We start from the raw sequence: 24,186 nt of genomic DNA on the forward strand, positions 1-24,186 counted from the left end.
TTGCCTTAGCAATGCCAGGCCATGAGCCCCACAAAAAGGCTGAAGAAAGGCAGGGAGAAAGATAGAGAGTTTGTCTGTGACAGAACAGTCACTGCTCCTTCTCAACAATATCTCAATGTACTCACATGGGCAAATGGAAATGGTGGTGTTGCTTATACTGAATCCAAAAAGGCCTCTCCAAGCCCACAAGAGATTAACAATGCTGGCAGAAATGCTAGGCCATGAAACCTATTACTGCAATCCTGTCTGATGGCAAGGTTTGTATAACTGTGGTGGTTGGACAATATCTCTATCACTTGCTTTACTGACGGGGACACTCTTAGCCCTCTCCGTTCTATTGCCCTAGTAGAACTATGAAAATTGTAGAACAAGGTACCAGAATATGAAGAATGACTGACCTTTTCTGAACATTACCTACTATTGTTAAATTTTAATCTGAACTGGTTATAATGACCATATTAAAATTACTGTGGGTTCATTTTTTATTAGGTAATGTGTGAATGCGCATATCTTTGCTGGAATAGGTGTGCCCATGGTCTGATCTGTCAAAACTCTTCTTATGCTCTTACATTGTGGCTTTGGATTTTCCTGGGACTCCCTGCCAAACCCGTTTCCCAAACAGCAGAAAGCAACCACGATCTCACAATCTCCTTTGCTCTTCCTAGACAGGTTTTCATTAGTACTGAAGTCCAAGCGCACAAAGGATATTTAGTCTGTCACTGAAGTGAACCGTTGCTGGACAAATGTAAACAAGAAAGTTAATCTGTTATGAGCTTTCATTTGCCAATGACTGAAAGCCTGTCAACCGTGCCTTGGCGAGAACTGGGGGGAAAAGAAGAGTTTGACCCTACAAGATGTTGACTGAGTGCTGAGCCCACAATCCAATAAATGATGTACAGGAATGCTCAGTTTTAAGCACATGACTAATCCCATTGATTTAAATGAGAACTTCCATGGTAATAGTGCTTCTCTATTTGGCAGTATCAATTCAAGTTCATTGTCCAGTGCTCAGCAGCCCATTCCAAGGCAGCTGGATTGGAGAAGATTCACAGCAGAACAGGAAGAGCAAAAACCCACTTTAGTATAATTAGCTCAAGGTAAACCAAAGGTTAAGGCGTTGAACTCTGAGAGTTTTCAACAGATTAAAACGTTGCCAAGGGGTGGGGGAGAACACAACTGTTTCCCCAGGCTGCTGAGGGTGGAATAAATGGAAGCGGAAGGAGACATGAAGATAGGAGGAGACATGATTTCTGTACAGTCCTATCCTGAACATTCAGCAACACAAACCCTAAAATGGCACAGGTGAACAAAATACTACAAGGCCTAGTATGCTGACTTCAGGATTCTTCATTTCTCAAGCATCCAATCAAAACGAACTCCTGCTTATTTTTAAAAACAACGTCCAGAGAAGTTGGAAAACGGAGCTGTTTACAGCGATTGCTTCACCTTGAGGTAAAGTAAGGCAGTTCTGCTTTATGAAGAGCCTACTTGAATGAGATTCGAAGTCTCAAGCTAGAAAGCCCCAACAGCAAGCAATCCAAGACCCCTCTCTCTTCAAACAGGAATACTGCCACTGGCAGCCTTATATCACCAACTCTTATCTTGAGTGTTGCCTTGTTTTCCGACACTCAGGGCTCAGAGATTGGGAGCTGAAGGGGTACAGCCTAGAAGGGTGGGCGGGGGCACTTTATGGCACAAGTGGCTGCTTGGAGCACGGTGAAGACTGGAGCAGCCCTTTGACCCCAGTAGCCCCTAATTTCCTTGGCTATCCTGTCCTTTACCTTCCCCACCTGCTCTCTGGCCATCCTCCCTTTTCTCCTCTGGCTGTCAGAGAGGGATTTTGGATTATCCCTCCAAAGCACCACCCCAACTGGATTGTTAGGGGAAGGATGGTGTTTTCCAGAGATATCTGAGTCTCTGAAGGGCGACAAAGAACAAGTATAGTGAAGAGCAGGCTAGAGACAAAGCCTTTTAAAATACAAACCCTTCATCTGTCCTGCCCTGGTCCTGAATGGTGGTGACACAAATCCGGAAGGAAACCCCCTCCCATCCTTGCTGCTGCTCTTCTAGTTGCCTAGGCAGGGCTGGGCTCCAGAGTCCAGAGGACTGTGTGGCAAGGATGAGAGAAGCCTCTATTGCATCTGTGCTTCCCACTGTTGCTGTAGTGCCCCTTGCCAAGGTGATGTGAGGCGCTGCCTGCTTGGGACACCTGAATGTCTTGAACCAGCCCCAAGGGTGGAGTAATGTTTAGAGGCACTTTCTAACTGTGCATGAGAGCTCTGGAATAAAAAACAGGGGTAGCCCTCATAGCAAAAACAAAAACAAAAAAAACCCTTCACAAAACCCAAAACTCAAACCAAACACGATATTGTCTACCCTTTAGTTCTGAAATTTCACCCTGAGATTTTACTCCTTCAACCTTAAAAAAGATGAGGAAGAAGAGGTTAAACTCCTGAAATGTGGAATTAAATCATGTGGTCTGACTTTTTATGACTCCTCTCCTCCTAAAAAAAAAACCCCTTCACCAAGTTGATTTGGATATATGCTTCTCTCATACAACTTCCTTGACACAAAAATTTGCAGAGAAACAGAAAAATATCTACATGGTAAAACAAAACCATTTTAACTGTCAATATTCATTATCTTCATTTATGTATCTCCCTTCTCACCAATAGGAACCCAAAACAGTTTACATCATTCTCCTTTCCTCCATTTCACCCTAACAACAACCCTGTGAGGTAGATTAAGCTAAGAGTATGTGACTGGCCCAAAGTCTCCTTGTGAGGTTCTGTGGCAGAGTGGGGATTCAAACCTGGGTCTCCCAGATCCTCCTCTGACACTCTAACCACTACATCATGCTGACTTTCCTATCTAGGAAGTGCTAGTTCTATGATAGGGCTAACAGAGCATTTGCTATCGCCTATCATTCATATATGCAGGGTCTATAAGAAAAGGACAAATAAACTCAACCCACAGTCTGATGACTCAGAGGGGACACACTTGCATTTATCAAATGCAGCCTCACAGGCCTCAGTTTGCCTTAGGCCAAACAGGGTTTTGCTATTCAGGACTGAATTATCTGCTTTGCTATTAGCATTTTAAGGAAAAACAAAGTTCGAAAGGACAAATCTTTACTCCCTCAAAACATTAATAACAGACTGTGGGAGCTGGTTTTGGATTTCAAAACTAAGTGAAGGCCGATGGGTTGCCCTCTTCCTTCCCCAAATGGCACTGAGGCAAACTGAGGCTATATGAAATTTGCATTTCATAGATGGAATGAAATGTGTGATTGTTGCCCAGAGCTGGAAATGGTGGAAGAGATGGTGACAAGGGGGATGCCTGAAGAAAGGATGTGCTCCACATCAAGCAGCAGACTGGGTGTAAGAATTGCCAGTGCTTCGTCCAAGACTGGGAACTCTTGCAAGAAGTCAGAACTCTTCAAGTGTGACTGGCACTGGCACGGCTGGCCCAGCACAGAGAGACTGCCCACCCACTGTTCCAAGCTGCGTGGAGGGTAGGAGGTGGACACAAGTCAGCAAGCCCCATGGCAATTCTGGTGGAGGCTGAGGGAGGCTCTGACAAGCTGGAACAGAAGCCTGAGCCCAGGTTGTAGGGTGGAGGCTGCCAAGCCCTTCCCTGACTATCTTTCTGTCATCTGTTCGGGTCCTGAGCTTAAAAAATGCAGTGTGTGCAAGGCTTCCAGCATGTGTGTCAGATGTGGTCCTCTGGCTTGGCTCCTGTTTGTGCTTAATTTTGTGATAGACTGGAACACGGAAACTTTTGTGATGGTCACTGAGAACATGTTACCTGCTAATGTGACAGCAATGGAAACAGAGTCAGATCCCAATGCATTAGTTGCATTGCAGGTGTAGAAGCCAACATCAGCTTCAACTGGCTCCAGGATCTGCAAGGAGTCATCTGGCTGAAGAAGAATCCTGCAGGAACATGTAAATATGTTGATCAAAGATTGGTTATCAAGCGTTCTATTACTCAGCACTTCTGAACTGGGGCCACCAGAGGAAAAAGTACCACCAGAGCCTCCAAAACTTATAAATAAATATATAAAGAAGAACAGGCAGGTGTAAAGTTTCATGCATTCTAGGTTGGTAAATTCTGATTGATTAAATAAGGTTACAGAGTTCTACATTAACAGCCCACAAGGTCCTGATTTAAATAATATAAGCTTACACAGTGTGCATTGACATTTCATTTCCTACCTGGACACTACAGTTTACATGCCGTGAAATATTATCTGGGCTGACTGGTAGAAAGAGGAGAAACAGATAGATTTGTTCACTCCTTTGTAGTGCACCATCAGAGTAAGCTGAATAGCCTAAAAGTCAACACAACCCAGTATTGCCCATATATACTCTATGGCTTCACAGTACTGTCTAACTACAGAGTCTCTAGGGCCTCTGTAAACAGCCTTGTTATTCACAGTCCCCTGCTCTGCAAGGTCCCCAAAGACCCACCACTGTCCCCTGTCATATGGCCAAGCCACATGCGACACTGGGGACCTATGCTCAGTTCTCCAGAGCTGCAACTGACAGTACAGCTTGAAGCCCTCTGCCTTGAATGGCTGAAAGGTAATTAGTTGGAGGGCACAATGCCCTTGACAGCTTCCAGTCAAGTTCCTGCATTTTCTGTGGCACAATGCTTTGTGATTCCTGGGGTTATTTCATCAGTGGTGATGCATCACAGAAGAACCGATCCCATCCTTTCTCCACCAGGAGTGAGATACCAGCTGTGGGATCATGTTTTGAAAGGGCAAACAGAAAGAGCTGAAACAGGCCCTCCCATATTCCCCCTCTACTTAAACTTGCAGCCACTTGAGGCTGCTTTTCATTTGAACCAACCACTGGGAGAAAAAGAGACATGTAACTGTATGTCATGTCTACTTTGGTCCTTAGTTCTTGGTTATCTCATTGACTGGTTATCTAAGTTCTCTGCCTGTCACCCATATAGTCCAGTGTAAACAACTCTGTTTATTCAAATGTATAAATCATCTGGATGAATGAGACTGTTGAGGTGACACACAGACAAACGAGATCCAGAAGGTCTAGCTGGGTGATCTAAAATCACAAAAGGATTTTTTTTTTTTTGCTGGGCAAGAAACTGAATTAATATTCCAGGGGGCCAAGTTCTCTCTTGTTACGATGCAGCAGTATTTCACAACTGGGTTTCCCTGTGTGGATAAGACAATCCAGAAGGTGAATGGTTGCTATAGAACAGAGATCAATGACCTATTATAATTCAAGGAACCAAACTGCACCAAATGGAACCAATGAGCAATAAAGAACCACTATAAGAAGGACCACTGAGCCACAGATTAAAGACTCCTGCTATAGCCCGAGACCACAAAACCCACCAGTGTGTAGATGCATGCAGCCCAAGCCATCTTGGCTTCCCATTCTCTAATACTGGGATAATAACCCTCACCTCCCTGGCAGAATTGCTGGACTGATTACAACATGATAACATGCATGAATGCTAAGTATTATTATCCTCATCCTACAAATCAGTTCTGGCACACAGCCCTCACTTCATTTCAGGCAACTCTCTTGTTGGACTGCTCCAAAAGACAGAGATACGCACCTCTGGACCTTTCCCCAGGCCATTTCCATCGACCTTGTTTCACAGAGCAAATAGGAAACAAGTTGCCAGTTTTGGAATTGGCCCTTGTTAGCTGTCCCTTTAACAGCAGAATGATATGCAGCCATTAGCAGGTGATTAGGTTTAGCTGTCACCAAAAGCTTTACCTGCTGAAGTTTCAAATCTCTTGTTGAAGGGCCTGGAGCAGGCCAGATCAGTTTTATTTCCATGGCCAACTGGCAATTCTAGTACAAAAAATGCTGCATCGGAACAGAGCCCTCAGGCAACGTCCCAAACTGCTGGGAACCATCCATTGCCCACTAACTGGACGAAATCACTACTATATATTAAAAATGCTTGTCCCATATTCAAAATCCATAGGTTTTTAAAAAGTCTTATTAGTTCCAGAAAAACTGCCTGTTTAAGCTCTAGGAAATATCTGTCAGACCAATGCCATTTGCAAAACAGAGAAACATTATCCAGTGATCATATCTATTTTGCAATACAGCACGAACTGCAAGCCTGCAAGGGAAAGGAGCAGGCCCACACAGCAACTGAGGTGGGGGCCTTTGTGTTTGTCAAGTGCCATCAAGTCACAGCAGATTTATGGCAAGCTCTGAGGAGTTTCAAGGCAAAAAACCGAACAGGGGTGGTTTGTCATTGCCTACCTCTGCACTGTGAACCAGGACTTCCTTGGTGGTCTCCCATCCAAGTACTAACCAGAGCTACCCTTGCTTTGCTTCCAAAATCTGAAGAGATCAGGCTAGGCTGGGCCATCCTGAGAGCCAGTCTGGTGTAGTGGTCATGTGCAGCAGGACTCTAATCTGGAGAACCGGGTTTCATTCCCTGCTCCTCCACGTGACTTTGGGTCAGTCAGTTGTCTCAGAGCTCTGTCAGCCCCACCTACCTCACAGGGTGTCTGCTGTGGGGAGGGGAAGGGTAGGTGATTGTAAGCCACTCCAAGACTCCTTTGGGTAGTGAAGGGCATGATATAAAACCTCCTCCTCCTCCTCTTCTTCCTCCTCCTCCTCATCTCCTCCTCCTCCTCCTTATCAAGACCCATGGGGCAGGGCACGTGAGCTAAGTACAAATTTGACATCAAGTCCAGAAAATTCCATGGGCCACCCAGACAAGGCAGCAGATTAGGCCCAATGGGCTACACCCCTTGCCTGACACAGGGTCTCTGTAGCAGATAAGTGTGTGTGTGTGTATATATATAGATATAGTCTGGCCTCTGGAAGCCTTTGAGTAGTCCTGATCCAGTCACATGTTTAATATGATGTGTATAACTGGAAATATTTATTTATTTATTTATTTATACCTTCGGCTTATATACCGCCCTGACCCCGAAGGGTCTCTGGGAGGTTTACATAGTGGTTCTAACCAACCAATTAACCTGACTGGGGCCACATTTATCTACAGGGTGGTGACTGCCTACCAGCACCCCGGGCTAGTTGTCATCCGGCTTCCTTCCGCGGCTTCAGATATTGGCGTCCTGGTGCCCTTCTTCATTCATTCTCAGTTCAAATTAATTACAAAATTACAAAAGCCTAAAGGAAAGTTAGCTTTTCTCACATGAAAACTGCAGCAGCTGTTTTACATAAACTCTTTTGCCAGGATGGTGATAGAAACAGAAAGTGGGGAAGCGATGTGGGGAGCTGACAACAGAAGATGAGAGAGACGGAATGAGAAAGCCCATCCAAGTGCAATCAAAATCAAGTCACTTACTCTGAGCTGACGAGATCCCCCTCCCAAAATGAAAACTGCTGTCTCATGACCCATGAAGTCAGGAGCATTTGATCTCTCTCACAGCACCATGGGTGGCAGCACGCTAAAAGAAACCAGATTAAGGCCACCCATTGAATACTTCAGGGAGGGGATAAAAGAAGGTGGAAGCAATACAGAGGGAGGGATGCATTCTACCACCAGCAATGTCGACCTTCACATTGCTCAGCAAAAATGTACAAGACAAAAATGACACTCAATTTAAACTTTCAGAACAGCTCCCGAACTCCAGCCCAACGGGGAGCCCTGGTTTCTTCTCAAGGAAACAATAATCAACAAGGGTAACCTTCAAGACTGTCTGCGTCCTTCACTTAGCCATACAAAATACGTTCACAGCTATGCCTACAACATAGCTAGTCCAATGTGGTTTTTTTAAATAAAAATTACATAGAAGAAATTATTTGAAACTGAACTCTAAAGTTGTTAGGGCCATTTAATACGGACAACTTTTTAAAGATGTACACCTAATATATTTTAGAGGTACAACTGATGCCACACAGATTTCAGTCGGAGCAGGACTGCACTCCTTGCTTTTTATTTCAGTAGGCACAGTTTTTTTCAAAATGACCTGACACAAATTAAAGAAGAAACCCTGTAATACTCTGAGTAGTACAACAGGCCAGAAATCATGGCTACTTTGGTATTTCTGGGTGTTTAATCAGTGGTGACTCAGAGCCAAACTGTACAATAAATTTTTTAACAAGCCTGCCCTGTAGCCACACAGCAGCAGGTGTCCAATTTGGCTCAAAACTGAAGCATGGGGGGGGGGAGTGGCTCTTCCTTCCCATGCCATTTTCCTGAGCCAAAACAGCCCTGGTGGGGAGTTATTTGATCCAAAGTTATGGAAGATCCCCCCCATGGGACCATTTTGGATCCTACTTGTTAAAAAAAATACTGTGTAGTTTGGCCTTCAACAAGAGGTATCCGCTGATGCCACTACCACCTTCTCTCACTGTCACTGCCCAGAGCAGCTAAAGCTGCTTCTTCATTTCCCAAGTGTCTTTAAACACAGTGGGGAATGCCAAGAAGGCTTTCCCATAGATTGGCTAAGATGGATGGAAGGTTAGCTGTCCTGGCTCCTAGGCAGGGGTATGGCTGATGCATACGAGGCAGCAGCAGTAGTGAAGAAAACAAGGCAAGGGTATTGGGGGCTGCTACCCACCCCACCAAAATTCACTGCCTGGGGCCAACCTCTCACAGACTTAGATTGACCTTCCAGTTTCACAACCCCCATTTTTTGAGGGTCAATCAATTAATTATATCAATAAGTATGTGCACAGTGAATAGCTTGTATAAGTTAGCTGTTAAACGGGTAAGTTTATCAAAATCAGCACCATCTACTCTGACTGTTAGCAGCTCTCCAGGGTCTCAGATCAAGGTCTTTCATATTACCTATGACCTTTTAATTGAAGATGCCGGGACTTGAACCAGGGACCTTCTGCAAAATATATGCTCTGATACTAGCCATGGTACCAACTCATGTTTGCCAGCCACACCACTGATCTCCATGTGCCCAAGGTGTTTCACCTAATAGCTTACTATGATCATCTGAATGCATGTTGACTTCCTACATGTGCAAATAACCCTGTGGAATACAGGGCCAGTGGGCATGACCCCGGCTTCCCTTCCAAGTATCCATTAATATCAAGATTGATAGATTTATGCAGTAAAACAAATAAACTCCTGTAGGCAGGGAAGCCTTTACCTATCAGCAGCCCTTGCTCATAGGAGGCAGACAGCAGTATTTTGTCAGTATTATAATCCTTTGTAAGATTCAACTTGATTAACTGTTATAGTAAAAAAAAGAGCTATTTGTTCAAAGCAGATGGGTAGATGTTCCTAAAGAATGGCTGTTTATGGCGTGGAAACAATATAACATTTTCATGCACGTGATATCCAGCATAATCCTTTGCGGACTTTATGCATCCCTAATTTCTTTTAAAAGCACAGCACAAAGAATACAGTAGTTTCAAACAGAATCATTCTTTCCCCCACCCCTTTTTAAAATCACTTGATGTGCACTTTTCCTACAGGATGTAACTACTGGCAATGCAAATCTGTGTATGCAACTTTCTGCAAGCCAGGAAGATATTTTTACAGGACTATGTCCAGCAAAATATATACCATAGGCCTCGTCTTGATTAAGACTACATGTGCTTTCCATAACATATGCATTCTTGTTCTCACATTGGAAATTTCCTTCCCCCACCCCTCTTTTTTAACGTTTTCTTTTTGTGGTCAAAAATCTAATATTCTATCTGCCAGGAAAGAAATAATTAAAGAAAGGGCTGTTTAAAATGACATTGCTAATGCTAGTAAATTACAGAGACCTTTGCATTTGGAGAGCATTTTAACCACGGAAGAGGGAAAGCTGCAAGCAAGCTAACTGCATCTCTAAACCACAGTGACAAACGGTACCTTGGATAAATCAAGGACTTGCTAGATATTCCACAAAAACAGCCATTTAAAATTAATTTTAGCCCTGAGAGTTGACTCTTATATGCTTTCTCATTTCCTAGGTTGACCCCGGTGACCGGACTTGGATGTTTAACCTCAGGCCCATAATTTACACAGAGGAAATGTGTACTGGCAGCGCTTTCTTGGACTTCTGCCTTGCAAGCACGTCAGCGAAAGCAGATGCCTCCAAGCACAACGGCAGTCTTAAGCTGCTCCCTCATTCAGCACCAGCCATGCAATCCTATGCATATAACAGCACAGCAAACTGACGATAGAATAGCTGACCACCTAGCTGGGGTGTAAGGCCTTTTATGCACAAATAAACATTGTCAGCAGGGAGAGCACTCACTGGCCATGCCTTTTTGTCTCCTGTCATGTCAACACTGATTGGGAGCGGCCCTGAACACAGCTAAGGTACTGGCATGTCAAACCCAGCGCCATCTGCTCTGTCGGCAGCTCTCCAAAAGTATCAGATGCAGGTCTTTCCTAGTTCAGCTACTCAAGATTCCTTAAGTCAGCAATGGCCATCCTTTTCTTGGCAAGTGTGCCACAGGTCAAGTTCAAAGCATGAGATGGCGTCATTCAAGTGTGCTCTAATGGGACAGAGAGCTAGAAAGAATCAGGTTCAAATTTGTACCTAGTCATGAAGAAGAAGAAGAAGAAGAGATTGGATTTATACCCCGCCCTTCACTACCCGAAGGTGTCTCAGAGCGGCTTACAAACTCCTTTTCCCTCCCCACAACAGACACCCTGTGAGGTAGGTGGGGCTGAGAGAACTCTGACAGAAACTGTTCTTTTTCAAGAACAGCTGTGCCAGAACTATGGCTTGCCCAAGGTCATCCAGCCAGGTGCAAGTGGAGGAGTGGGGAATCAAACCCGGTTCTCCCAGATTAGATCTGCGACTTAACCACTACACCAAACTGCCTGGGTGACCTTGGAACCACCACAGTCTCTCAAACCAGCACCACTCACGTGCCTGTTATGGGGATAAATAAGAGAACCAACTGAATGTAACTTTCCAGAGAACAGCAAGGAGAGATAAGGAGGCCTTCCTGAATGAACAGTGCAAAGTAATAGAGGAAAACAATAGAATGGGAAGAACTAGAGATCTCTTCAAGAAAATTGGAGAAATTAAGGGAGCGTTCCATGCAAAGCTGGCCATGATAAAGGACAAAAACGGTAGGGACTTAACAGAAGCAGATGAAATTAGGAAAAGATGGCAAGAATACACAGAACTATACAAGAAAGACCTCGATGTCCTTGACAACCACAACGGTATAATCACTGATCTCGAGCCAGACATCCTGCAATGTGAAGTTAAATGGGCCTTAGAAAGCATCACTAACAACAAAGCTAGTGGAGATCCTACAAGCTAGGCTTCAACAGTACGTGGATAGAGAACTACCAGAAGTACAAGCTGGGTTTCGAAGAGGTAGAGGAACTAGAGATCAAATTGCCAACATTCGCTGGATTATGGAGAAAGCAAGAGAGTACCAGAAAAATATCTACTTCTGCTTCATTGACTATGCTAAAGCCTTTGACTGTGTGGATCACAACAAACTATGGCAGGTCCTTAAAGAGATGGGAGTACCAGACCACCTCACATGTCTCTTGAGAAACCTGTATAAGGGCCAAGAAGCGACAGTTAGAACCGGATATGGAACAACTGATTGGTTCAGCATAGGAAAAGGAGTACGACAAGGATGTATATTGTCACCTTGCTTATTTAATATATATGCAGAGTACATCATGCGAAATGCTGGCCTGGATGAATCACAAGCGGGAATTAAGATTGCTGGGGAAAAGATCAACAACCTCAGATATGCAGACGATACCACTCTAATGGCAGAAAGTGAAGAGGACCTAAAGAGCCTCTTGCTCAGGGTAAAAGAGGAGAGCGCAAAAGTGGGCTTGAAGCTCAACATCAAAAAAACTAAGATCATGGCATCCGGCCCCATCACTCCTTGGCAAATAGAAGGGGAAGTCGTGGAAGTAGTGACAGACTTCACGTTCCTGGGATCCCAGATCACCGCAGACTGTGACTGCAGCCATGAAATTAAAAGACGCCTGCTCCTTGGGAGGAAAGCGATGGCGAACCTAAACAGCATGATAAAAAGTAGAGACATCACCCTGCCAACAAAAATACGCATGGTCCAAGCAATGGTATTCCCAGTAGTCATGTATGGCTGTGAGAGTTGGACTATAAGGAAGGCCGAGCGCCGAAGAATAGATTCTTTTGAACTATGGTGCTGGAGGAGACTCTTGAGAGTCCCTTGGACTGCAAGAAGATCAAATCAGTCAATCCTCAAAGAAATCAACCCTGACTGTTCCCTGGAAGGCCAGATAATGAAACTGAAGCTCAAATACTTTGGCCACCAAATGAGAAGGGAGCACTCACTGGAGAAGACCCTGATGCTGGGAAAGATTGAAGGTCAAAGAAGACGGGGACGGCAAAGGATGAGATGGTTAGACAGTGTCATAGATGCAACGAACATGAAATTGAGCCAACTTCAGAGGACGGCGGAAGACAGGAAGGCCTGGCGTGATCTGGTCCATGGGGTCGCGAAGAGTCAGACTCGACTGTGCGACTGAACAACAACAACACATGCTCCCCTGATTTTCTTAGGAAATGACAGTATAAGAATGTGATAAACTACGGTGCAGATGCATTATCCCACACTGAACAACTGCCTCAATACCTCAGCATTATGGTTGCCAGGCCGAGCGTGGTAACCAGTGGGAGGATTAAAGATGGGGATGTGGTGGGGGAGGCAGCACATGGGCATAACGATGTCACTTCTGGTAAAAAATATAGACTGTCTGGCAATTCCTAGAGTCACCCTATGTCACTTCTCAGTGTTTACTAAAAGTGACACAGCATCACATGCAACGTTGCTGGGTATAAAAACAACAACAACACTTTGTTCCACCACCGTTTGGAGAGGCAGCAGGCAACCAGAACTGGGGGGCAGGAGATCCCCTGTTACCACCAGGGACTCGGCAGCCCTACTTAACATGCTTGAGTCAAGCCTGATAATAACTCACACTTCAGTCCTTTCTTTTTTTGTTTGTGTGTGTGTGCTCTTTTTTGGGTGTGCGTGTGTATGTATGTGCTTGCATGCCTGGAAGTCATGGTGACTTCTGTCGACCCCTAATGGGGGTTTGAATGTTTTGTATTTGTGTGTGCATGTATGTGTATGTCTCTCTGAGTGTGCATGCCTGGAAAAAATGGCTGACTTCTGGAGATTCCTAGTGGAACCTGAAGGCAAGGGATGTTGAGAGAGGTGGCTTGATTGCCTGCCTCTGCATCCCGGGCCCTGGTATTCCTCTGGAGGTCTCCCATCCAAGTTCTTGCCAAGGTTGGACCAGCTTAGCTTCCAAGATCTGACAAGATTGGGCTTGCCTGGGCTACCCAAGGCCAGTTCATTAATTCTTAAGGGGAGCCATGTGGCCTCCCAGGGGGTGATCTACAAATCTTGGCTTGCATTCAGAACTTTGCTGGGGGGAATGGGGGACATCTGAGATTTCAGACTGACCCTTCTCCCCATGTTTCCAATGCCTTCTGACAGTGCTTACCACACCCTGAGGATCTGAGATTTCAGACTGACCCTTCTCCCCATGTTTCCAATGCCTTCTGACAGTGCTTACCATACCCTGAGGATACAATCCCAGATCCTGTACTTCTCCCCCTAGCCCTTAAAAAAGTACACCAAGGCAGCTGATCAGTAGGGAATAAAACATATGTGTTTCCATTTTCTTGGGAAGGGGAGGAGTTATTGTATTTTGTATGTTTTAAAATTTGATCTTGTGAGCTACAAGAGAAATGCAGGGTATAAATACTTTAATTAATAAATAAATGTATTTAAGTGGCACACAACAAAAAAAGAATCAGATCTAACATTGGCTGAAGGCCATCACACACAAGGGCCTCATTGAATGTATACTTGAGATCTGTGGCTTGTATGTATACATATCATCCATATTCCCATATAAATAAAGTTACATTGTCTGGAGTGCTGTTTTTATGTCCTAATGTATTTACTGGTGGTTTGGGGACATTCAGGGATAATGTTGCATTCTTGGTGGGAGGTAGTGAATTAAAGGTTAAGAACCACTCTTTTCATTAGAGAGATCAGAGATGGAACATGAGATCCTCCCCCCCCCCTTTTCTTTCCTTTGGCATGTAAAATAGAAGGATTCACATTAAGAGGACATGCAGTAGATCAGTGATAGAGCACATGCTATGCAGTCAGAAGAGCCCATCTTCAATCCCTAGCACCTTCCATTAAATGAATCTCAGGTAGCAGGACTGGGAAAGAGCTGCTGCTGGTCCAGGTAGACTCTACTGGATCAGATGGACCCATCCGACTCAGTATCAGCTTCATGTGTTCTTAGCAGTAAGTGTAGCTACTGTCTTGTTTCCAAAAGTGTGTTGGAATGCAAAGTGCCACATGGTACATACTGGCCCTTCCCCCCCAAATGGGGTGATACACTGACGAAGTGGCAGCATGGTTCAGCATGCGAAGGGGGGGGGTGTCCGTTTTTTAAAAAATATTCACTTACCTTTAAAAACCTGTGTAATTATAAAACTGACACAGCAGATGTGGTGGATTTCTGCTTATAGAGAGGAACCAAACATATGGGAGCATTCAGAATGGTACCCCTGGGCCAACTGTGTGATGAATTGCTTGCCACAGACATCCTTAAGTTCTTCCGGCTGTTCAGATAGCTTTAACATGGGGCCAAAGTAAAAAAATATGTTTTTTTTAAAGGGGCTCAGAATGGTGCTATGACCCAAGCCATTTTCGCACATGAAAACTGCACTGGGGAATTTCTGCAATTCTGTTGTTCCATGTGCACAAACTGGGAAAATAATCCCCTTCCTGAACAGTTTTGATGTAGGAAAATGGCTTTTTTGGGGGGGGGGCACAGAATCATAGAATCATAGAGTTGGAATGGACCTCCAGGGTCATCTAGTCCAACCCCCTGTACAATGCAGGAAATTCACAAATACCTCCCCCTCCATACGCCCAGTGACCCCCGTCCTCCCCTGTGGCACTGTTCCAAGCTGGTTTGGGCTCTCCTTTTTTAGAAACAGTTCCTCCCTGCAGCTGTTGTGTGGCTGTGAGGAACATGATTTGGGTTCAGAGAAATCGGACCCAACTCTTTAAAAACTGCAACATTTAGTCTGGTCCATAGTCTACTCTACCACCTTAAGTCTCTGTTATCTCTTTCTGGTGCAGGGGAGACTAAACCAAGTATCCCACCAATGACTATCGATCGTGTCTTGCAATGTTTCTAATCAGAAGTAACTAAGGCTCAGCTTGAACTCACTAGCCTGGCAGTGCAAACAATAGACCAGGAGATGGATGCAACATGACCGGTACTGTGAACAATCGAAATATCAACACTAAAACAGAAAAGTGCAGAAAGTTCATACACTTGCGGGGATTATGATAAAGCTAACATTATCTGTGTTACCTGTCACTGAAATTCACAGCCTCTCCATTCTTCACCCAGCTAATGGTGGGCTTTGGGTTCCCAACAGCTTCACAATGAAGCAGAACACTCAAGGTCCCACTGGCTAGAACTACAGTATGTCCTAGATGAGTGACCACTTCGGATGCTGAGAGCTGCTGTGCTGCAGAGATCTTCTTGAGGATCGCAGGTTTTTTTGGTGGCCTGTGGGGGCCATTGATAAGTTCTGCTGATGTCGACAAATGTGCTTCGGCAGAAGAAGCTCTTAAGGAACTGGCAAACTCAGAAACCTGCTTACTGAATGGGAACTCCACTGAAGCCGAACTGACTCGCGTGCCATGGGCTTTGAAAAAAGACTCCTGATGTTCCAAATGGCTCTTGAAAATGTCATGGGCCAGCTGTGCAATGAGCTGCTTGCTATAGCCATCCTTAAGTTCTTCGGGCTGTTGAGATAAGTTCCCTAGGATGTCATCCAAACGATCCTGACTGGCTACCATGGTGAAAGGAAGGTTGTACTCCTGGCCCTGATCTTCATCAGAAGAGATGTTTCTCTCACTGGAGTCTTGAGTTTCACCTGAATTGGCATTGTTACGAGGCCAGCCTCTGTATTCCAGAAGTTTAGAGACAACATCATCGTATCGACTGCTAGACTCAGTAAGAAGTCCTCGTTTCTCAGTCTTGCTTCCATTGAAGACAATTCCATTCTGATGCTTTTCCTGGGTATGCAAGGCATCATTCAAACTGGCCTTCTTTGGGGCTTCTTCTTCCTTTATTCCAGCTGACAGAGTGGCAATACGTTTGTTGTGACCACCAATTAGTTTAATCACAAAATGTTCCCGAGCTGGCCCTGCTGTGCAAGTATACGTTCCCGTATCAGAGGGCTTCAATCGATGGATCTTCATATAGCCATACGGAGCAATAGTGACGTGAACTGAGCTGATGAGTCGCTTGCCATCTTTCTCCCATGTGATCATCGGTTTCCGGAATCTTCTCACAGGACATCGGAGGATGATGGATGTCTTGGGGAGCAAGTAAGCATATCCACCAACAATAAAGTGCAGTTTTTTCTGTTTCCTTGTTTGGATGAAAACTTTCTTTTGGGCCATTATTAGGGGTGGTTGTTTCTGAGTTGGTCTCTGGTGTCCTGAAATATAATTAATATTTAGAAATGGATCATGGGACTGCATTGCTTTACCATTCTTAACTTAGCTAATTAAGCAGCAAATCAGATGAGACAATTTTTTTGGAACTCGTTTCCCGTGTTTGCATAGTCCCGATTTGTATGTACCATCTTCCTGATCCAAACTGGCCCTGGGGGGGCATTATTTGCCCCTTTTGAGGAACTGCATGTGTAGTCCATCAGTGTGATGCATGGCTGGATGGTGTGAGGGCTGGATTGGGGGGAAGCCCAACCCGATGTTCAGAAAATGGTGTTGTCTAGTTTGGTTCTCAACTTTTATATCACACACGGAGATGCCACCTGAACAATGGCTCCATTCTCCCTCAGTAATGTGTAGTATTAGAACCTATGACACACAGTATCTTCAGTCTAAAGAAACTTCCCTGGGAGTAAGCTCCACTGAATAACATGAGTCTTACTTCTGAGGAGACCTTTTTAGCATTGCTCCTTATGTGTATTTCTTGCCACCCTTTGTATAAATGACTGCCCTGGATGGGTGTACTGGCTACGCCACATCACATGGCCAGTACTCCTAGGGTTATGCGGAATGACAGAAAAGGACTGATTTCAGACACAGAAATTTGACAAAAGGATGTCATTTTCAGCAGTAGCCATTTGTTGGGATTTAACATGCAGCTTCAGTCTCAATAAAGAAAACAAGCAGCTTAATTTTGACACAAGCTGTAATTTTACCTAATACAATTTACGGCAAGTGGTTGGCTGCCAGATGCTGAGACCTCAGCTACCACTATCAAAAAATAACAAGGTGTAATTTAGCAAAACAAATTTGATCTGCTGGGGTTAAGATGCAGAAGCCAGGGCACATATTGATGGGGAAAATGCAGTTCCTGTTATTAAATGTCTTTAAACAAAGAAGGCAGCCTAATGAACACGAAAAAGACAGAAAGGGGAAGGGGGGGGGGGACTCCCCTTGTTAAATGTTTATCATCTCAGCCCTGTGAGGCCCCAGAGTCCCACAGCTGAAAACAACAAGAAGGGGTAAATGTGCTGCAATCTCAAGGGAGAAATATGAAGCAGAACAAATCTACTTAAGAGTGGGTTGAAAACCCCATGGTGGATAATATTAGACTTCATTAGTTACGTGGGTCCCTGCAGTTCGGATCTCCGTGCCAGACAACTGAAAGGAATATGAGGGCTGCTCCATGGATTTTGAAAATAATGTTATGGTTTGTACTTAGAAATAAAATCCCTAATACAAAATAACATACGCCGTGTTATTTATGAATGGTGCAGACACACATAACACTGCAGTTCTTGACTACCAAATATATGCTAGCCTTTCCAAACTTGATGTGTATGTTGTAGGTAAAAAGTACATATTAGCTGGGCACATTGTTCTTAAATGAAACACTGATGTTATTTATAAAACTCTTCCACCCTAAGGGATTTTCCTGAGCCAAAATAGCCCTTGTAGGCATTATTTGCCCTGCCGGGTTGCACTGCACTGCAGCCCCCCCCCCATCCTGTGAGAGAAATAACACCCCTGGGCCATTCTGGCATGTGTGTGGGGAGAAGCGGAAGGCTGCAGCTGCTCCTCCCCCTGTGCTGTGGTCTCAATCCGTAGCAGGACCCTGTGGCCCTTGGGCAATTAGATCCCTGCAGCTGCATTCTGGCTGCAGGGAATGTGAAGTGAGGTGGGAGCAATGTTCCCTCTAAGCTGTGGAGTCCTGTGAGCAGAAATCCTACTTTGTGAGCTACTGGCCTTAAAGTTGTGAGCCAGCGATTTGGCTACTGCATAAATCAGTTTGCTCTGGAGCCATCCTTCCTGAGCTAAGACAAAAATGTGTGAGCTGGAGGCTGAAAAACTCTGAGCTAGCTCACACTAACTCAGCTCAGAGGGAACACTGGGTGGGAGTGCTGTGATAGGGTACCTCGATTAACACTCAGCAAGGCCCTGATCTCAGAGCAAACATTCTTTCCTGGGAACAACACAATAAACTCCTCAGATTTCAGGCTGAGAGGAGACTTGAGTTTTCCTTTATGGAGATAAATAGGTAGGATAGAGATTACTATTTGCCCACCTGCGAGAAAGGGGCAAGACAGATGGCTATTTGGATATCCTGAACTGTACCATAAAAGTCTGCGGGGATATATACCTGGATATGACTGGAGAAAAGTTGCATGGCAGAACACATATGGGGACTAAAAGCAGTTGAGACAGGAAGGATTAAAAGGTCTGGATGCACTGTGAGAGGGGCCGTAACCAAGAACCAGGAACAGGGGTGAAATGGAGTGAAGTCTGTCTTGACCAGCTTCTGTTTTCAAAGTTCCAGCAGGCTTGTGTTCATTCGATGGAGGAGAATACCAAGGTAACACCAGTGACAGTACAACTTAGTCTCATGTTTTTATTTCTTTTCTTAGTTCTTTAACACCATGTAATGCTTTGATATGTTTTCTAATACTCCCGTGCTCTAGTGAATTGAGGTTGTATGTTAGGAAATAAAGAGCTTTTCCCTTTAAAAATCTCATAGTGTGGTCAAAGGGTCTCAACCCAAGTACCTGGCTACTTGTCCACGTATAAGACAAGAAACTCCTGGCTGGGCGACATACAGTTAGCTGGCCAGGCAGGGTGTGAAGCAGTTCTCTCTCTCTCTCTCTCTCTCTCTCTCTCTCTCTCTCACACACACACACACACACACACACACACGCACACACACACACACACCCCTCTATCAAAAAAAGGCAAGAAAAGGGGAACCAAGTGGGGTGAGCCCTCACTCATAAACACGTATTTTGGATACTCTCAGGCAAGGAGAGGAGGCAGGATGGTATTGTATGAACAGGTTATTACAGGGAGAACTCAGACCCAGTAAGACATGATGTTAAAAAATGTAACACCTCGTTTGACTCTTAAGAGACGCTTTGCATGCAGACGATCCCGGATTCAATTCCAGGTGTTATTTAAGAGTTTTCTTTGCCTGAGATTGGGACAGCGACTACTAGTCAGCATAGACAGTGCTGAACTACGTGGACTGATCTCTGACTCTGTATAAAGATACCTTCATACATCACTCTTTTCTTTGGCAATACAGATGTCCTTAAACCTTGCAATTCCCATCCACCACAGTTGTTTTGAGATACTCACTTGCACACGTAGCTAGTGCACACGGTCTCACCAAAGATGAGAACGGCAAAGGAGGACACAGCGATGAGTTGATGATGGCAGACAATCCCGTGTTCAGCATTTTCCTGCAAATAGCATTTCGTGTTTGGGTTCCCTCACCACAACTCACAGAACACTAGGAACCAAAAAGCAGTTCATTAGGAAGGATGTACATCAAAACATTAAGAAGTATGCAGAAAGGGTCATATATAGCCGTCTGCATGCATGGTAATGTCTTCCCATAGAACAGCAGGACTGATTATACTTGACACTCGTTTCAAATGCCTTCTTGGCACCATCTTAACATCTGTTTAGCATAACAAGTCTTATCTTTGCCAAAACAGCAGATCCCCCAGACCAGTATAAGAAGATGGAGGTTTCCATCTATGAAATAATCACTCTACTTGTTTTCAGCATCCTATATTCATGGAAGTTGGAGGAATGGATTGGATCCCTCCTAAAATCCCTGTGACAGCTGTTTACACTGATTTCCCCTCCTGTGGCAGGCCTCTGACTATCCCACAGCTATTTCTGGGGGTTCCTGAAGAGCAGCATTTTATGCGGGCAGTTTGGCCTGCAGTGGGAGGAGGGAGGCGAGGAAGCCATGCTTCTGTCCACAGAAATTTTAAGCAAGATCCAAGCCATCAGTATGTATGTTTGTATTATTTCAACAGGAAACCTTCTTGGTAGAGGAGGCTGTAATGTAAGAAAAAAGAAAAACACAATATATTGGTTGTTGAAAAGAATCATAAGCATCATCATAATCATTGTCTTCTTTTAAAGGAAGTGCCTTCATGCAGAAATTTAAGCTCCATAGATTTTACTGTATATCAAGTGTGGTTAAAAACAGTAAAAAAAAAATTACTGCCTGAGGAGAAGATAGAATTGCTTCAGAATGGTACATGTCCTAGCAGCAGATTTCATCTGACAACCTCTTTCTTTGGCTGGATTGTCAAGATAGATCATTATCCATTAGTTAAGCTTCTCTCACAACATTTCTCACATAGACATATCTTAAGGCTGGAATTTCTTTCATCAATCAAGTGAATAATCACTTCTTTGGGTGAAAGAGGAGAGGAATTGGGAACAAGGAGAAAAAAAATTGAGTAATAGGTTAAGGACCACACAGCTAAGCAGTATTTTAGAACTTTGGATACAGTTTTTCTTACAAACTGTACTGTCTTCTATTTTACTCCACAGCCATGACAGATGTGATAGTAGATTCTAGAACAATGGTTGGTTGGTATAAATTAGCCTGCAACATTTTTTTCAGTTGCACAGCATAATTCAGACTGGTGTGTGTGTGGGGGCATACGTGTGGTTTTCACACAGACTGGCAGGCATCTTTTTCTCGCCTTGTCATTTAATTCTGTATTCCAAAGAAACTGGGGGTCCTTGGAAGCTTTTTATGAGTTCCTCAGTGAGGAGTTTAGTAATGATAGGGAAGCTTCATTGTGAGCATTTGGTCATCACTGCCAATCATATTCTTCAATGTATTAAAGGGAGATATTAGGTAATCTCTAAAACTGAGCTCATGGTCCACACAGTATGACAAGGGCCACTTGTTTATTTACTCAAAACATTTATACCACACTTCCCCCCTCCTGGCTCAAAGAAGCTTACAAATCCAGATTTAAAATATATAAAATACACAAAAAAGCCCTCAAGAATGCTGTCTACACCCCATCAAAATCCCCAATTAACAAAATGACCTTGCAACACCTCCTAAAAACTTCTAGATACAGCACCCCCCATCTCCCCAGGCAGCCCATTCCATAGGGTGGATGCTCCCCAGGCAGCCCATTCCATAGGGTGGATCAGTGCCAAGCAGGCTCCCATAAGCAGAGGAATAGATAGTAGCTGACAAGTCAAGAAATATAGTTGGCACATAAGGACATATTGCAAGAGATGGTCCTTAAGCCTGGATAGTGCTTCCCTATACCTGGCTACTCTAAGTATATTCTAGAATCTTTGGCAGCACAGAGGTTCTGTACAGACAAGCCCATATGGCAAAGACAGGTGTCAAGGGCATTCACTCCAACCACTTCTCTAGTCCACTCAAGTTTTCCAAGGCACATTGTGGATTATGTATCTGCATGGAGCCAATATGCAAGCAACCTGTGAATCTGCTTCTCTGTGGAAATAACTAGATTCACAGAACTAGCTAACAGAATCAGGAAGCATATGGCTGTTTTTTATTTTCCTTTGCCCAGATTGTACAATGCAGTGAGGTTGTCTAAACTGTCCACTTAACCCATGTTTTGGCACATTTGCACTGGTGGGCTAAATGGTAATTTCTTTACATGGTGTACTACAAAGACTCGGGAAAACATAATGAGTCTTAAAAGTTGTATGATGAAAGATAACCAGATCAGCTCAAGAGAGAGGCTTCATTTGCAACACCACAGATCATCATGACACCGAATTCCATTGCCAGGTGTAAATATGGAGAAAGTTTTGTCCCAACGTAATCTACCTGTTTCAGGACCTCAGTGTGGAACATATCCCCTTCAAAAATATTCACGGGATGAAAGAATGGGACCAGTGCCCTCAGCCAGGTGCACTGTGGGCTGCGTTTGCACTGTGACACCCTACCTGCGTCCAGTCTGAGAGAAGCCACTCGGGGGCGCAGTTCTCGTTTTTGCAGGCTTGTTCAGAAGCTGGCCTTAGGGCGGAACAGAATGTGTCCGGAAGCTCCAGGAAACTTCCATCCGCCATCCGCTGCTTGCAGAGCACTTCGCGCTTCTTGGTGCCACCCCCACACGTCCTGGAACACTGGAGAGTGGAAGTAGCACAGGCTCAAGAGCATGGAATCATTTTTGCTGATCTCACCTGCAATCTGTCATAGGACCAGGCTGTTTAAAAGCCCACTGAAGTAAACAGGATTTCAGCAACCTTGGTGTGCAGGCCTGTGACTGTTTCCCCCACTTATGGACGATTCACACATTACAAAGCCCACGTGGCCACCACAAAGACTTTCGGATCGCATGTATTCTGGGAGTTCTGTGCTTTCCAGACCTGTGGCAGCTCAATTCATTTTGATAGCATGGCACATTCACAGAATGGGTTTAAGCCCCCCCCCCCGCCCAGAAATATTCTTCTGACCTGAAATGGTCCTGGTAGCTGCTATTGCCCCACTGAGGAAACTTATTTGTTGCCATCATTAACAGGTAAGTCTCCCAGCTTCCTGGAGCCATTTCAAATTGGGAAAACTGGGGAAGGGGCGTGTGTGTCCAAATCATGCCCACTCACCCCTAGAAGCATGGAACTTAGGAAAGCTTCAACTTAACTCCACGGTCCAAACCTCCATTTAAAATAACTGAATACCACATTATAAGATTTCTAGACTGATTTTTTTATATGTGGGAAAGCTGATCCCCAAAACACTAGCCTGCAGCTGAGCTAAATAATTAATCTGTAATCTCTCCCTTATTATAAAAGAGTTTTGGGTGCCAGAATTCTAAAATTGGCCCCTTTAGTGTTAGGCCGAAAAAACTGCCACTCGGAAGACACTGGCTGGGTTCATTGGCTGCTTTGTGCAGTCCCGGCCAGCGTTCCAAGGTCATTTACATATGGAAGCTGATTGGACTACACTCCATTCCACACCTCAAACTCACCCCCCCAAGGCAGTTGGAATTTTCAGTTGGGAATGATGTCAGCTGCTCCCTAGGCAGAGGCTGTGTGTGTGTGTGGGGGGGGGGTTGTAAAGACAGACAGGCAGATAAACGTTGGCTGATGGTTGCCAACTCCAGGTTCGAACTCCAGGACATAGGGTTGCCAACTCCAGGTTGGAAACTTCCAGGATATTTTAGGGATGAAGCCTGCTGAGGGTGGGATCTGAGGAGGAGGAGGAAGAGGGGGACCTCAGACAGATACAATGCCATGCTGCCCACACTCCAGACAAGCTGTTGCCAGTCTCCAGGTGACAGCTGGAGAGATCTTAAAGCTTTGGTGCTACTTCAAAGTTCCCCAGGAGCCCAAAACAGAGAAGTGTTTTGGAAAATCTTGAGGAATTGTTTGGTGCATTTACGATGGGGCTCCTGGGGAACTATTGTTGCCAATCTTGGCCCAGCAGCCATCAAACCATTCTCTTCAACCCCCTGCTGTGCAGCTGACTTTCCCCTAGGGTTGCCAATCTCCAGGTGGGACCTGGAGATCTCCCACTGCTACAATTGATCTCCAGATGACAGAGATCAGTTCCCCTAGAGAAAATGACTGCTTTAGGAGGGTAGACCCTATGACATTATACCTGCTGAGTCCTTCCGCCCCCCCCCCGCCCAATGCTGCCCTCTACAGAATCCACCCCCCAAACCTCCAGGTATTTCCCTCCTTAGAGCTGGCAACCCTACATTCCCCTCAGTGCCTGTTGGGAGTGGGTGGTGGGGGAGGGGAAGGGAGTGGGCGACCGGAGGCTTCTGCCTCCTGTCTCCGGTCCTGGAGTGGGGGGGGTGGAAACGGACCCGGCAGCCGGAGGCTTGCACCTCCAGTCGCCGGCCCTGGAGTGAGTGGGGTTGAGTGGGGGGAAACGGACCCTGCGGCCGGATGTCGGCCCTGGAGTGGGTGGGGGTGG

At 45.0% G+C, this 24,186-nt stretch overlaps 1 protein-coding gene across 1 annotated transcript in view; it reads right to left on the reverse strand.

Moving 5' to 3' along the window:
• ADAMTSL1 (ADAMTS like 1) overlaps nt 1–24,186 on the reverse strand; it is a gene marked incomplete at its 5' end in the record, with an annotated part of 302,880 nt that overhangs the window by 46,189 nt on the left and 232,505 nt on the right. The window contains 4 exons of the mRNA XM_015427776.1: nt 3,808–3,935; nt 15,316–16,456; nt 19,599–19,752; nt 22,212–22,391. Of these exons, the coding sequence (XP_015283262.1) occupies nt 3,808–3,935; nt 15,316–16,456; nt 19,599–19,752; nt 22,212–22,391 (1,603 nt within the window). The remainder of the gene's footprint in view (nt 1–3,807; nt 3,936–15,315; nt 16,457–19,598; nt 19,753–22,211; nt 22,392–24,186) is intronic.

The sequence above is a fragment of the Gekko japonicus genome, unplaced genomic scaffold (assembly GCF_001447785.1).
Source record: "Gekko japonicus isolate JY-2015 unplaced genomic scaffold, Gekko_japonicus_V1.1 scaffold487, whole genome shotgun sequence".
In the NCBI taxonomy this organism is placed as follows: domain Eukaryota; kingdom Metazoa; phylum Chordata; class Lepidosauria; order Squamata; family Gekkonidae; genus Gekko; species Gekko japonicus.